Here is a 14443-nt window from a genome sequence, read left to right on the forward strand (position 1 = left end):
TACAAATGAGCTTCTACAACAATTTTATCTTCCTTTCCTTTCATCATAAAAATGCAAGTTTTAAATTTGTCTTATAAATTTAAGAACCTACCTAAATAATTTAACAAGGGCATAGATAAATCATATATCAAGATAATATTATTTTAAAAGAACTAAAGCTTTTTCAGATAAGGTACAAGTATTTTTTATAAATAAGATAATAAAATTAATGTATGCAATATTATTTTAATATTCTTTTATAATATATTTATTAGGTACTTATTTTAGTATTTTTTATTTTACATAAGTATCATATTTTCGTCACTATCAATTTATTATATTATTTGTTATTCAGTTATTTATTAGGTGGAAAAAAATTAATGTTTTGTATTTCAAAGAATTTAATGGGTTGTCATTCATGGCTTTCGTGTATGTTTGTTTCTGTTCATTATTCATCTAATTTATCTTTTATGCTATTATTAATATAGAATGAAAAAAAAATTATTTAATAGTTGAGAATATTATGTAGAAGTAAAAATGCAATAATATAGTATGTACATATTTTTGTTCAATAAAGATACTCTAAAATGAAGAAAAATGAAATCAAAATATCATGAATAATTTTCTTTATGTTCTTAAACTAATACTTTTATAATTATTTAATAAATTGTTAGTTGTTATTTATTTATCATTATATCTTATATGTACACCTACTTAAGTGGGGACATAGGACAATGAATTAAGAACAGTGATAATTAAAGTAATGCTTATAATTAACATAAAAAACTAATTTTTTATTGATGGTCCAAAATCAAACTGATCAGCTAAACTAGCCGTCCTAATAATAAATTAAATAATTATTGTCTTATATTTAAGTAAATAACATAAAATTGATTTATGGTTAATTTTTAGTAGGCAAATAATACTAAATTATTATACATACCTAATACCTATCTATGTGAATTATAATTTAACTAACACCCTTCCTACAGCTATTTTATGTATTACAAATTTAAATTATCTACCTACTTAAGAAATTGGAAAATTTATTAATGTAGATATTACTATTAAGTTTAAGTATATCGAAAATAATTTACGCAAATTTATATTTATTTAGTAATTAGTAAGGCTCGAATTTTAAAACATGCTTCTTTTTTTATAAGTACATGAGATGGATATCTAATCTTTATACATAAATTCATTTCACGTCATTCTAATTCAAAATAAACCAATTTTTTTTTGTAAATGCTTTTCTATTGCATTTTTCAATATTATTCCAGCTATTTATTGCTATAGAATTTTTATATGTTTATTATGCTACTATTTTTTATTATAGTAATAATAACAAATTTAATTAATAAGAAATGTACAAACCCAGAATGCGGACTAAATTTTTATATTGGATTATTGTTTTCTTTATCGGGTTGTTTATTAAAATATATATTAAACGTATAGATTGTCGAAATGTCGATCTACATAATAGTCTGCAGTACAATATATACGGCCAGTATGCCTTTAATATCGATATCGACCATTTCAAAATTTAAGATTTAGTGTTGTAATTTGAAACCTCTTGTTTGAAGTATATACCGATCACTTCGGTGGATGTAGAGTTCGTTTTGTGTGTTAAATGTTAAATATTCTGTTAGACAATAGAGCATTGATTAAATATAAATAAATAAAAAAATAAATATATATATAATATAATATAATATAATTATATATATGTATATTTAATCAATTAATAGTCAGTTTCGGTAGGTAGGTACTGCAAATCAATGGATGTACATTGTACACGGTACCTAGTTAATTCATTTTTAAATTTAAATTATTATTCATTTTTATAATTAGTTTGTGTTAATTTTTAGTCATGTTTTTTGTTTTTTTTTTTGCTTAAGTATTTCAAATATTTTTCGAATACTTTTTTTAGTAGATTTAGATTTCAATGACAAAAATATTTTTTTTTTCAATTCAGTGCTTATAAATGAATATTATAATAATTTCGTTTTATTTATAGTTATATACAAATGCAAAAGCTTCAATGACGAAAAAAGTAATGAAATTAGTTTTTAAGTGTGATTGGACGTTAAGAAAGTATTTTGAATACTGTATTCAGAATACTTGTAAGAAGTATTAAAAATACAGTATTGAATACTTTCTAAACAAAATATTCAAAAAGTATTCGGAATACTACACATGTCTGTTAATACACTATCGTCTATTATAACAAAAACTCTTCGTAAACTACGTGTAAAAATGGCTAAGTAAAAAAAAAATATTAGATCTAATAAGCACTATAATGATGTGAAATATTAAATAAATGCTAAGTTTATTGAATTTAAGTAAACTTATTTTGTTTCAATAATTTATTGATACAATATATTAATTAATAATAATATTTTTTAAACAATAATATAAGTTATATTTTTATAGTCTTTCGTCATTTAGTAATTATTTGTTTATCACACTTCGTTTCTTTTAAGAAATAATTCCTAGCCAAGTAAATAAATTATTGAAACAAAATAAGTTTACTTAATTTCAATATACTTAGCATTTATTCATGATAAAAATAGTGATGAAAGATCTAATATTTTTTTTTACATAGCCATTTTTGTACCTACGTAGTTTACGAAGGGTTTTTGTTGTGGTATTAATTTTTATCATTAATGCTAATAATAATAATAATAATAGTAATAAAGAATTATTATCTATGGCAATGACGACGCTAGATTTGGCTGCCGTGATTCTGAATTTAATATAAATTTCCATTAAAAAGTTTGCACTTTTTCATTTGTAACTTAATTTCTAAACATACAATTTTAATGATTTGTACATAAACACGTTATACATAATATTTCTGATGTCTTGAAGTTTATTAGAAGTTAATTGATGTAGTAAAATATTAGTTATGTCGTACAAATTAGTCTGTATTTTACACAGTTTAAATGGACAACTCCTGCTTCGATATACTATAGGTACATCGTCGTGAAATTATTATTTTGTTTTTTTACTTAGCTCGGGCTACGACTGTGACACACTGACATTGGATAGTGGATACGAATATACAGAATTGTTGTAATAATAATAATAATAATGTTCTAAAAAATGTGTACCTGCTGTCTACTAAGTAATTCTAACACGATCATTTTAAAATTTTAAACAATCATTTCATCACAGAGACATAGAATATGTGAATTGATATTTGATTTGCAAGTGGTCACACTGAATAGTTGGTAGAAGTTGTTGTCGCATGGTTCCATCGGCAGACTGATGACAGCCATCGATCATCTTAAAATTAAATCATAGTTATTTTCGAAAATGCTCTGGTTAAATAACTTTTTTATTCCATGTGTGTCATTACTGATGGCCAAGATGTAAAATATTGCTGACATAGAAATTACAAATTTAATTACTATTTAGCCTATGTCCATACCGACCGTACCCCATGGAAAGCGTCTTTTCATAACTTTTCGACCGTCCGTCGTCGGTAGACATTTTTTTTTTTTTTGTACTTTGACAATTGAACAGCTGATTCCTCGGCGTAAACGTTACTCAGATATTGGATGAACGTTGATCGTATTGGTTTGTAGTCTTCCGCTCAACGACAACCGTAAGTATATTTCGTTTTTGATCTGCTTATACAATTGGTAAATTATATATTTTTTCGCTCGGATTACCATTATTATAATATTAAAATATATAAAATTATAAATCTACTTTAATTTTTTTGTTAAAAATTTGTCTATCATTAGTCTTATGTGGAGAAATATTTATTTAACAAGTGAGTAAGCTGTCATAAAAATTTGAAATTTCAATGTAGGTACATAAAAAAAATTATTTGGCCGGTAGAAAATTGGTTTTATAATATAGGTTATTACCTATATTGAAAAGCTTGTTCAAACATTTTGCTTAAAAATTGTCGAGGTTTTACGAAATTTTATACTTAAATACTTGTATAAAAATTTTATGTTTATATATTTTCAATATTTTTTACTTTTGAAAATTTTATAAGAAACCTTGCATTTATACTCGATGAATAATTTTTAGAAACGTTTTTATAAAACTGCTACAAAATGGAATAAATTTTAAATGTTCATAAATAGCTCAAAAATTTCTTTGAAACTACTTATCTGATATCTTGATTTTTTTTTTTAATGATAGAGTACATTGTAGAGCAGGTTTTAAGCCTATTTTTGATTTTATAGTTAATTAATGAAAAATTGAGTTATCATTTTTAAAATAATCGAAAAATACACTCAGATATTTCTTTTCACCTGTGTTACCAATTATTAGTTATTATTAGAAATAAATATTTTAGTGGATAGTCGATGTAGTGTAGTTTAACAGTATAAAACTTTTCGTTGTTTTTGGTTCATATAGTTTGAATCATATTGTACTTATAAATTATGAGTTGTCTGTTTTTGGTTCATAATGAAAAAAAATCAAATTTGAGTTGTTCAAAAAAAATATTTTAAAAAAATGTTGCCTTTAAATGGTTAAAAAATCAACGATGGGGAAGACAACTATCATGTTCAGTTGATATTATGTTGAAAAATATTTTTATTCACATTCGTTTCGTTAAATGTTAGTATGAAGAAACCAAATTTAAAACGGATGCATTTTATACAGGCAACGAAGTGCGCGGGGAATAGTTTATTATAGTCTTATAAAAATAAAATGAAAAACTAATTTGACGATAACGATAACTTTTACGTATATTATATTATTATGCATTTACTTTACTTATTAATATTTTCGATTTATTTATTTATAGATAATATAAATCTAATTTAATTGTACAAATAAAATGGTTGCTTTCCTCAAACGTAATATTATGTAGGTACTAAGTACAATTTATTATAAACTGTTAACTTAATATCTAATAATATATGTTGATACTTATTATATTATGTTTATTCTTGTATCACATTTACTTATTGTACAGATTATAACCTTTATACAAAAATAAAATATAAAAATAAATTTTATTGTATTACAATTAATTTACAAAAATATATTATTATACTTTGAGTTATGTAAGTTAATATATTATGGTAAAAATATAACTGATTATAATAATAAAATATACTAATGATAAAAGAAATGGAATATTTTAGGAAAAATTATACAAACTTTTGTAATATCAGAGACAATATGTATCATAGTTATACAATATACATCATTGAATTCAAATTTAACATCCCTATACAATGACTCATTCGATACCAACACTGTACAACACTGTGGTACCCACTGATTTACCTCTTAGATGCTGAACAGAGAGATGTGTATTTTTTTTTTGTGTACACAATAACTTGTTGAAAATTTGAAATAATGATTCAATTTAAAATTTAAGGGGGGTAGTTCTGGTGGAAAATTGAATATTCTTAGTGTATTATAGAGATCAAAAGTAAGACATTTCCACCTGTTTTAGAAAAAAAAATCGGGAAAAACAACAAAAAAATTACGGTAAAATGGAAATTTTTATGGTAAATCAGTTTTCGATTAAATCGATTTTTTTATATATAGATAGTTGTAACTCAAAAACGAGTCACTGTAGGTAAATACTTAAAATGTTCAGAAAATTTTTTATTTTAGCGTTATCTATTCACGGTTAAATTTTCAAAATAATTTGACTTTTTTTGTATTATTTATAGACAACTGAAATTTTTCTTAGAATTTTTTTGTAGTGTCTATAAAAAGTTTTTGGGTGTCCAAAATAAGGTGGAAATTAATACAAGGTTCCTTAGGAGTTATTCTTATTGTAGTTAAAAAAAATCAAAAATCGTTTGTCCTAATTTTTTTTTTTTATAAGCGTTTTAATTCAAATTTTTACGAAATATGTCAAAATCGCGAAAATTTGCAAGTAATTTTGTAGTTGAAAAATCATTAAATTGTTTGTGTTTATATCCAAGGTTAAAAAATTCAACACTAAGTTTTCCTTCAAGTAGCTATAAAAAAACTCAGATTATTATAGGTAAAATTTTAAGTGTGTTTGAATTTTACATTTTTATATGAAATGGCGTAACGATAACGATTTATATCCTAAAACGATTTTAAATATTTGTTACTATTCAAAAAGTATAAGTAATTGGTACTTGATAATTTCACCAGTTATTAAAATTGGTATATCATTTTCAAAATATTTCACGTATTTTAAGGCTAAATATTCATTTTTGCTTGGTTTTTTTTTTTATAAATATCGATAAAAATATTTTGGCTGAGTTATAATATTTAGAAATTTAATACAAAGTTCTTCATAAGTTATTCTTATAGCGGTTCAAAATTTTTAAGATATATAGGCACAATTTTTTTTTTTATTAGCATTTGAAGTTCAAATATTGACCAAAAATTTCTTAAAATAAAATCATGAATATTTGCAAATTATTTTGTAGGTATAATTCATAAAAATGTTTGTATAAGGATCTATAAAGAGTTGAAAATTTAATACAAGATGTTCCATAAGTTTGGCTAACAATCATTTTATAAAAGAACTTAAATTTTGATGTATTCTGGCCATTAAAACATAAACCACCTTTTATACCAACCGGTAACCACTGGAAGTTATATCCTATAGCCTATATAGGCTGACAAATTATCTCCGTTCAGAATCGTTTTTTGTACCTATACAATGATACCTATCATTGGATTCAAATCTAATACCTACATCAATTATAATGACCTACTATACAGCAGAGCGTTACTCACTTGACTACTCTTTTTGTAGTTCGGACTTTTACAAACTAGGTTCGGTAAATCATATAGGATAAACAACCAGCGTTAGTAAAAGTTCGAAATCTTTATCAATTATGTATTTTTTTCTTTGCTTTATACTCGTTTATAAAAATAACAATTATTATTATTTAACTCGAGGTCTCAATTCAGATGTGCGCACGTTGGAATCTGTTCTGTTTGCCTGTATATAAAGCGGTTGCCCATAAAAACCGAATTTACATTAAACACACAAATATTTTTAGTATCAAAAAAAGTTTATATTTTGCACATGTAAACTATACCATTGAAAAACAAATACTAGGTACATAAATAAAACTAAATATAACATAGGTACTAAGTAAAATTACTATTTTGAGGTGGAAGGCGTACAAAAGACATAACATTCAGGTTTAAATAGTTATGTTTCTTATTATTTTCGATAAACACTATCTCATAGCATTGACGAAACAAATACATAATATATAATACATATGTGTATATTCTAACGTCATGATAAAATTAAAATTGTCCACGTAAACCGAATCGAGTGCTCATATAGTCATTGTCATATTATGCGATTTTTTTTGACATTAAATAGTTAAATACATTTGTATGTACTTATATTGAGACCCCAATATATTTACTCCATAAAAAGCTGACTCAAATTAAAATTTTTAATGCTTTATCATAATTTTTAACTTATAACTAATTACTTAGATGAAATTTCTTTTTTATTTAATGAAATACTTCAAAAAATACTGTGCTTCAGGATATGAAAATAAAAAATGCATGTTATTATTAAAAAAAAATATTGATTAATAAATAAAAATTATAATTAAGATAATTAATAATATAATAGTTAAAATTAAAATTGTTTTTGTATGATAAATTTGAATTTTATATAAACAAATATTTCTAAATATATTCATACTTTTTGAGAATCAGTCATAATGGAAAATGTATAATTATGAAATTACTGAATTTATAGATGTCATCATCCAATGATAGAATTCGAAAACTTTGTCGAATATGTGGGGACGTTGGTTCAATAAATATATTTGGATCATTAGGACAATCAATGGATTTATCAGAAAAGATCAACACACTGTTGACAATAAATGTATGTACCTACTTCTACTTATAAAATATATTGTTATTTTATTTTTTATTATTTGGATCTACACATACTTATTTATTTATTTAATATTTAAATAATAATAATATTCATAATTTTATTTGGATTGAAGATAACACTCAACGACCGTCTTTCAACAATGGCATGCAATGCTTGTGTCAATCAAATTAATACATTGAATCAGATAGTGGAAATGGCTATTCATACTAATGACTTGATGATCAAACTTCTAGAAAAAAAAGATAGTGTAAGAAATTAGCCAGATTGATGTGGCTTATAATTTAATAATTAAGTAAAATATATATATACTAGATTTTTTTGTATACTGATACGATACGTATATGTTATATATAGGTATGTAGCACCTTAAAATTAGGTAGGTACTTACAATTGGACCGTTATACACTTATGAATTTATAATAATAATAGCAGTTAAAAGAATAATTTATGTGACTCTGGTCAGTGGTCTTGTTTTATCAAAAATAAAAATGTCTGTTCGATGTATAGTTGTGTAATACACATTTCCAAAGTAATCTGTCCGACAGCATATTATGGTACCTAGGTACCTGCATACCTTATGTATTTTCTGACATCTTGTACCTATATTATGATTTATGATTATGATTGTTATAAATCATGATTCATAAACAGTGGTCGATGGATTTAAAATATACACTAAAAATAAAAAATAAGGAAAAACTAGTTACAATTACTTAGGCTGTAGGGTAACTTTAATTAAAATATTAATAACAAAAATAAGAAATATTTAATGCATTTTTGATTTCACTATTTGTAAACAGACCTTTCAAGAAAGAATGCTGCAACTTTGCCGTATCTGTGGAAATCCTGGACTATTGTATATTTACAATCAACTTGATGAAAATTCTGTGAGCTTAGCTGATAAGATGAACACGTTTTTAACATTCAAAGTAATTTTTTTAACTTTAAATAATACACTACTGTAATGCGGTGGTATTTTTTATTTTTTATGTTACTTGTATATAATATTATTAATTTTTCTGAACATTGTTGGCATAATATCTATGTAAATTTTATTAAAAAATCAATATCTCGTTGCTAGTAGATTGATCATATTTCTGCCTGTATGTGATATAATTGCATATTTATTTTTAGGTATCTCCTACTGATCAGCTATCACTAAAAATTTGTCAAAGTTGTATTAATCAAGTAGAAGATGTATATCCTATATTTGAGTTTTGTCATAACACTACGAAACTAATGTCGATGATTGTTGGAAATATATCACGAGATACTATGAATGTAAGAAGCTATTATATCATAATTCATAAGTTAAGATCATGGGGATGTACGGTAAAAAATGTTTTAAATAGGTAACACCATATCGCTATACTGGAAAATTAGTCAATACTATATTGTTTATTGTTGCTTATACTTCTTCTGAACCATCAATCAACCATAAATAATAATCTTTCGTTATCTATGGAACCAAACATTATTAAAGAAAAAAAACAATTAAAATAAACAAATTATTCATATAATATATGGATAATAATTGGATATTAATTTATTTTTATCCATCATTGTTATTTTCAGTTGACGATTTTTTTAATTTTTATAAATCCACTATATTTATGTTTATATTGTATGATTCTGGAACAACCACAGTGTGTGGTGAGTCACATAAATTAAAAAGAAAAAGCACAGTATCCGCTCATCTTTTACCATTAATTGTATAATTACAAAATTAATATTTTTATATGTATACTCGTATTATGTATAATATGCATTTCTTTATAAAATTTATAATTATCATTATAATTGGTATTTGTTGTAATCGCTGTATAGTCCCGTACACCTACTCTCTAGACTCTAATACACCTCTATAGGTGTCTTAGGGGTCTCACCTCTAAGTGTTGTATCAGTCTTTCAAGTGCATAATATGACACATTTACATTCATACTAAAGTTAGTTTTATTGTGACAGTGAACTTGTATTACATGCTGTTAATTTACCTATTATCTGTACTGATATTTGTCCTGTGCTTCTGTAACATGGATATACCTTAGGGAATAAAGGGCCCTGATTTAAAAATGACACTACTTCTACCCAACTTAAAAATATGTTTTTATTTACCTTTAAGTTTAATAATTGGTAAATTCACTTTAAAACTAAAACTTATGAAACTAAATTAGAACTACTGAACGTAATAAATAGGTACATAATTTTAGGTTTCTTATTTCCTTCACACAATATTCGAAACCCACTATCGACACACTATTTAGTATGTAAGGTACACATGTGCATAGGCGCAACTAGACCTCTAAAACAGGGGGTGCTACTAAATATGTGAATGCGCCACAGAGATATCGTGCTTTTTGATGTAACCTATTGGCTAAAAATAACTCGTAAGCAATATATTTCTTCGTAATGTATACTTTATTGTCTTTATCGTTAATCGTCTAACAATATTATGGGAATATCCGTGTACGGAATGAATTATAATGAATTATATTATATGACTTACGATCAAATAACTAAATATTTTTTCAGGAAATTTTCCATAATTTAAAAATATAGCATTCATGGTATTTCAATAAAATAATAAAAGTTAGATATAAAAAACAGAGGTTACTAAATTTTAACTTTAAAAGACCTTTTTACACCCCCTAGTTGCGCCACCACACATGTGACATGTCATATCTCTATATTGGAACTATTAATCATCATTGTAATTTATAAGAATAATTTTCCGATGCATCACATTATATTTTCTAAAAATTATAAGATTAGACAGGGCCATAGGGGCAAGGTACCTTCGCCACCTTCTCTTCAAAATGACACTATTGTTATACTTATAATTTGATATTTAATAGTTTAAATGTAAATAGTTATAATTGTTACAATAAAACTTAAACATTTTGTAGGTACCTACTTACCTACCTATAATGTTGAAAAATAAAATTATAGTTGTCAATATTATTATAGAAGTGGTTGATGTATGGTCATATAGGTATTATAATATAGTATTAATAAATAATTAAATAATGTATGTATAGATTGACAATGCCTCGTTAGAAATTTCTGAAATCTTTCAAGATGATGTTAAATTTGATATTAATGAAGTGATAGTTCAAGTGAGACTATTAACGATTAACACATTAATGTATGATGTATCGATGTTTCATTCCGCTAATAATACTTATGTTTTTTTAGGGAAAAAATGATGGAGGTAATGAGTTTGGCAATATTTTGAGGGAATGTGATATTACAGCCCAAAATACCCTTGGAAGTATAAATCAAATACAATGTTTACGCTGTACACTTCATTTTACCTGTGGTGAGTATACCTAATTGTAGTACCTATGTCTAATTAGTTGAAGTGGTGGGGCTATAATAGCCGTAGGTAGCCCATTCACACTTTGATTGTCTACGCTATAGTTGATATGGCCCCAGTTCAATAAATCAGTTCATAATAAATTAGGCAGTATCAATTTAGGATGTACTGGTCGATCTGTCAAATATTTAGAGTAGGTATTGTCATTAGTAGGATACTATACGTCTGTGTAAATCGTATACCTATGCCGAATTTCAGGAAATACACGCATATGGCCAAGAGTCCATTCTAACAAAAAAAAAAATTTTCCAATTTTTCTTTCCGTAAAAAGTTTAATTTGACTATTAAAGACATTATAAAAAAAAAATGTGCCCAATAGGTCCATTCATTTTTAAGTTATACGCTTACTAATGAACAGCATTTTATTTACATATATATAGAGATTGTACCTATAATCTCTGACTACTAATATAATATAACTTATAATTGTAAAATTATTTGTTTTTTATTATATAAATTATTGTATAGGTTCAGAATTGAGACGCCATATTCTGTTGAACCATAACTTGAAAGAATTAGATTGTCATCATTGTTTTCGTCGCTGTTCAAATTTATTGGAATTTGAAAATCATGTAAAATTACATTTCTATGCTCAACAACCATACTATCCATGCGATTTATGTTCCATCAGTTTTGACAGTTTGGCAAATCTTATACTCCACATTAAAACACACGACCTACCAAATTCCAGAGAATGGGCACTTATCTACAACCAGTCTGATAAATCTAAATGTTTTAGTTGTCAATATTGTAATAAGACTTTTATTCATGAAGCATCAAAACAAATCCACGAACGTATTCATTTTACATGCTTAATATGTGAGATATGCGGTAAACAATTGCCAAATAAATCTCAGTTGAGTGTTCATCAGCGTCAACACACTGGAGAAAGGCCTTATCAGTGTATGAACTGCGGTTCTTCGTTTAAATGCTTGTCAACATTACGCCAGCATGAAGTTGTACACTATGAAAAAAAGTATATTTGCGAAGTCTGTCTGCGTAAGTTTAGTCGACCAGAGAAGGTTCGTATACACATGAGAGTACACACAGGGGAAAAGCCTTACAATTGCTTAATATGCAATAACAGATATCAACAGAAAAACGATTTGAATCGTCATATAAAAAAGAAACACGGAGATAATTATACCATGAACAATTTCAGATTAAATTTGTTTTAAATTGAGTTAATTCATATTTTAGATAATCAAATTATTCAAATACTATCATATGGTTTTTATTATGTACATTTACTTATACTTTTATTCTAGTTAGCATTAATGTTCTTTTTATCGCATTATATTAATTATTACACTATCAATCTGATTAATTTTAATACCTTTCATATGTACATAATTTATTTATCTTATACACTGAAGAAACTAAAAATGTAGGTGTATTTCTATATAAGATCATTGTTAATTTAAAAAATGAAATCTAGTCAAATATGTATATTTTTATTTTCATTAAACGATCACTAGCATAAATTAAAATTATAATTTTTTTGTTGTTTTTAATTGTCTCTTAGAACTTTCATTAAGTGCTTGAATACTTTTTGGATTAGAATTCAGTACTAGATCTACAAAAGTCATTGCTAACATAAGACCATTGGACATAAGTTCTTTTATAATTGGTTCTTTAACTGATCTATAAGTTAAAGTAGCATCAATTGCAGGAACAACAGGAGTAATATATTCAGGAAAGGTGCCTTTTAGCATCAATTCAGTTATATCTTGTGATGAAATGATTTCTGTACCAACAATAATTCGAAATAGTCTGGCGTGTAAACGTGCTTTCATTAATACTACTTTGTTCGTAGATTCTTCTAAACATATTTAAAAAAAAATTGTGAAACATTTTTGTAGAACAATATGTATTGGTAAATATTTACGAGTATTATCCTCAGTCTTTTTAGTTTGGCTGCTGTTTATAAGAGCAATTAGCATAGCAAGTGTCTGTAGTTTAACATAAAATAAATTGGCACCGGCAATATTCACATTGTTTGGCATTTTCACATAGTTCTCAATCAGGTAAATATCACCTTCAGGTAAATCTTTCATAAGTGTAGAAACCTGAGTATAAACAATTTATATAATTGAAATAACATAAATGTATAAAATATTGCTTACAGAATTATAGACATCATCTAAATGAAATTTGTTCATCTCTTCTGGCATGTATAGCATCTTCCAATCTTTAAGAATATTACCATCGCGAAGTATAGTTGTACAACTCATATAATGACCAGACATTTGTATAGAAACAATTTTTTTAATAGACTAAAATCATTCATCTAATTAGATGGAATAGTAGAAATAAGATTTATTAAAATTACCTCTCGTCTTGTTTCTGAAAGTAAAGGCACGTAATAGTTGGCATTCCGACTATGTTTTCGTTTAATTTTACTAACTTCAATTGCTTCACTAAAACAGCGCGTCATGCACATCGGCTTACATCCAAAAGATTTCAATATCACTAACAAAAATGATAAATAATCAAGGCACATTACAACATACAAGATATATCAAGTAAAAAATAAATGACTATAATTGAATTATTATTATTTTTTTTTTATTTTATTTTAGTCTATAAAACACGATGAGCACAAAATTGCCAAAACTAACTATAAATTATTTTAACATAAGTAAAAAAAATAAAATCAATGACTGAGGACATATCGTCCTTTGAGTATTCTGCGCTGCAGTATTTTGCGTCCTTCTTTTGTTGCCATTCTTGTCCACCAACCATGTTTTTTAATACGTTTTGCTTCATTAGGCCGAGGGAAATGATGACGTGTTTTTGTGCGAACAAAGTCAATAGACCAAGAGTTCAACGTTGAAGGTGTTAAAAAATTAGTAGGTGTAGATCCATGAGGAGTAATTCCAACAACTTTTCTAAAATAAATAATTATAGTGAAAAAAAATACCAATAGGTGCTAAGAATCAACTTAAAAAAATGTTCAATAACTTACTGGAAAGTGCTACGTAGAATTTGACCTAACACCATTCTGAATGGTTTTCAAAAGGATGTATGGGAAATTGATGAGTTATAATCTGAATAAGGCTTACTTGTTTAACTGATTCAAAATGAAAAAATTGAGCCGGTTTCGACGATAGACTTATTCCGTGTTTCCGTAACTCGAAAACAGCAATATTGTATGATTACTATGATTGTATGGAAACATTGGAAACTGAAAAGTTAGAAGTGATAACTGATAAGCTAATGATAATATCAGCACATGT

At 25.8% G+C, this 14443-nt stretch overlaps 3 protein-coding genes across 6 annotated transcripts; 1 reads left to right on the forward strand and 2 right to left on the reverse strand.

Annotated features, from left to right (window-relative positions):
• The first annotated feature begins 3286 nt into the window (after nucleotides 1-3286).
• On the forward strand, nucleotides 3287-12510 carry LOC114122305 (zinc finger protein 709-like). 3 transcript variants are annotated; one of them, XM_027984924.2, is made up of 8 exons: nucleotides 3292-3589; nucleotides 7682-7813; nucleotides 7941-8075; nucleotides 8629-8757; nucleotides 8963-9109; nucleotides 10867-10944; nucleotides 11024-11147; nucleotides 11673-12510. In XM_027984924.2, exons 2-8 carry the CDS (start codon nucleotides 7682-7684, stop codon nucleotides 12380-12382), a joined length of 1455 nt encoding a protein of 484 aa, XP_027840725.1. In that variant the 5' UTR covers nucleotides 3292-3589; the 3' UTR covers nucleotides 12383-12510. The 3 variants fall into 3 exon arrangements, with proteins under 3 accessions (XP_050054256.1, XP_027840725.1, XP_050054247.1); XM_050198290.1 differs by lacking the exon at nucleotides 3292-3589 and adding an exon at nucleotides 3742-3760; XM_050198299.1 differs by lacking the exon at nucleotides 10867-10944 and having other exon boundaries at nucleotides 3287-3589.
• A 127-nt stretch (nucleotides 12511-12637) lies between these two features.
• Nucleotides 12638-14410, reverse strand: LOC114122294 (uncharacterized). 2 transcript variants are annotated; one of them, XM_027984910.2, is made up of 5 exons: nucleotides 14270-14410; nucleotides 13537-13676; nucleotides 13331-13480; nucleotides 13093-13273; nucleotides 12638-13026 (listed from the first exon to the last, which is right to left on the reverse strand). In XM_027984910.2, coding segments are annotated over exons 1-5 (804 nt in total). In that variant the 5' UTR covers nucleotides 14271-14410; the 3' UTR covers nucleotides 12638-12694. The 2 variants fall into 2 exon arrangements, with proteins under 2 accessions (XP_027840711.1, XP_027840710.1); XM_027984909.2 differs by lacking the exon at nucleotides 14270-14410 and having other exon boundaries at nucleotides 13537-13720.
• LOC114122295 (39S ribosomal protein L34, mitochondrial) lies at nucleotides 13755-14322 on the reverse strand. The gene is made up of 2 exons (XM_027984911.2): nucleotides 14173-14322; nucleotides 13755-14095 (listed from the first exon to the last, which is right to left on the reverse strand). The coding sequence occupies exons 1-2, from the start codon at nucleotides 14205-14207 to the stop codon at nucleotides 13861-13863; spliced, it is 270 nt and encodes an 89-aa protein (XP_027840712.1). The 5' UTR covers nucleotides 14208-14322; the 3' UTR covers nucleotides 13755-13860.
• Nucleotides 14411-14443: the final 33 nt, after the last annotated feature.

The sequence above is a fragment of the Aphis gossypii genome, chromosome 1 (assembly GCF_020184175.1).
Source record: "Aphis gossypii isolate Hap1 chromosome 1, ASM2018417v2, whole genome shotgun sequence".
NCBI classification, from domain to species: domain Eukaryota; kingdom Metazoa; phylum Arthropoda; class Insecta; order Hemiptera; family Aphididae; genus Aphis; species Aphis gossypii.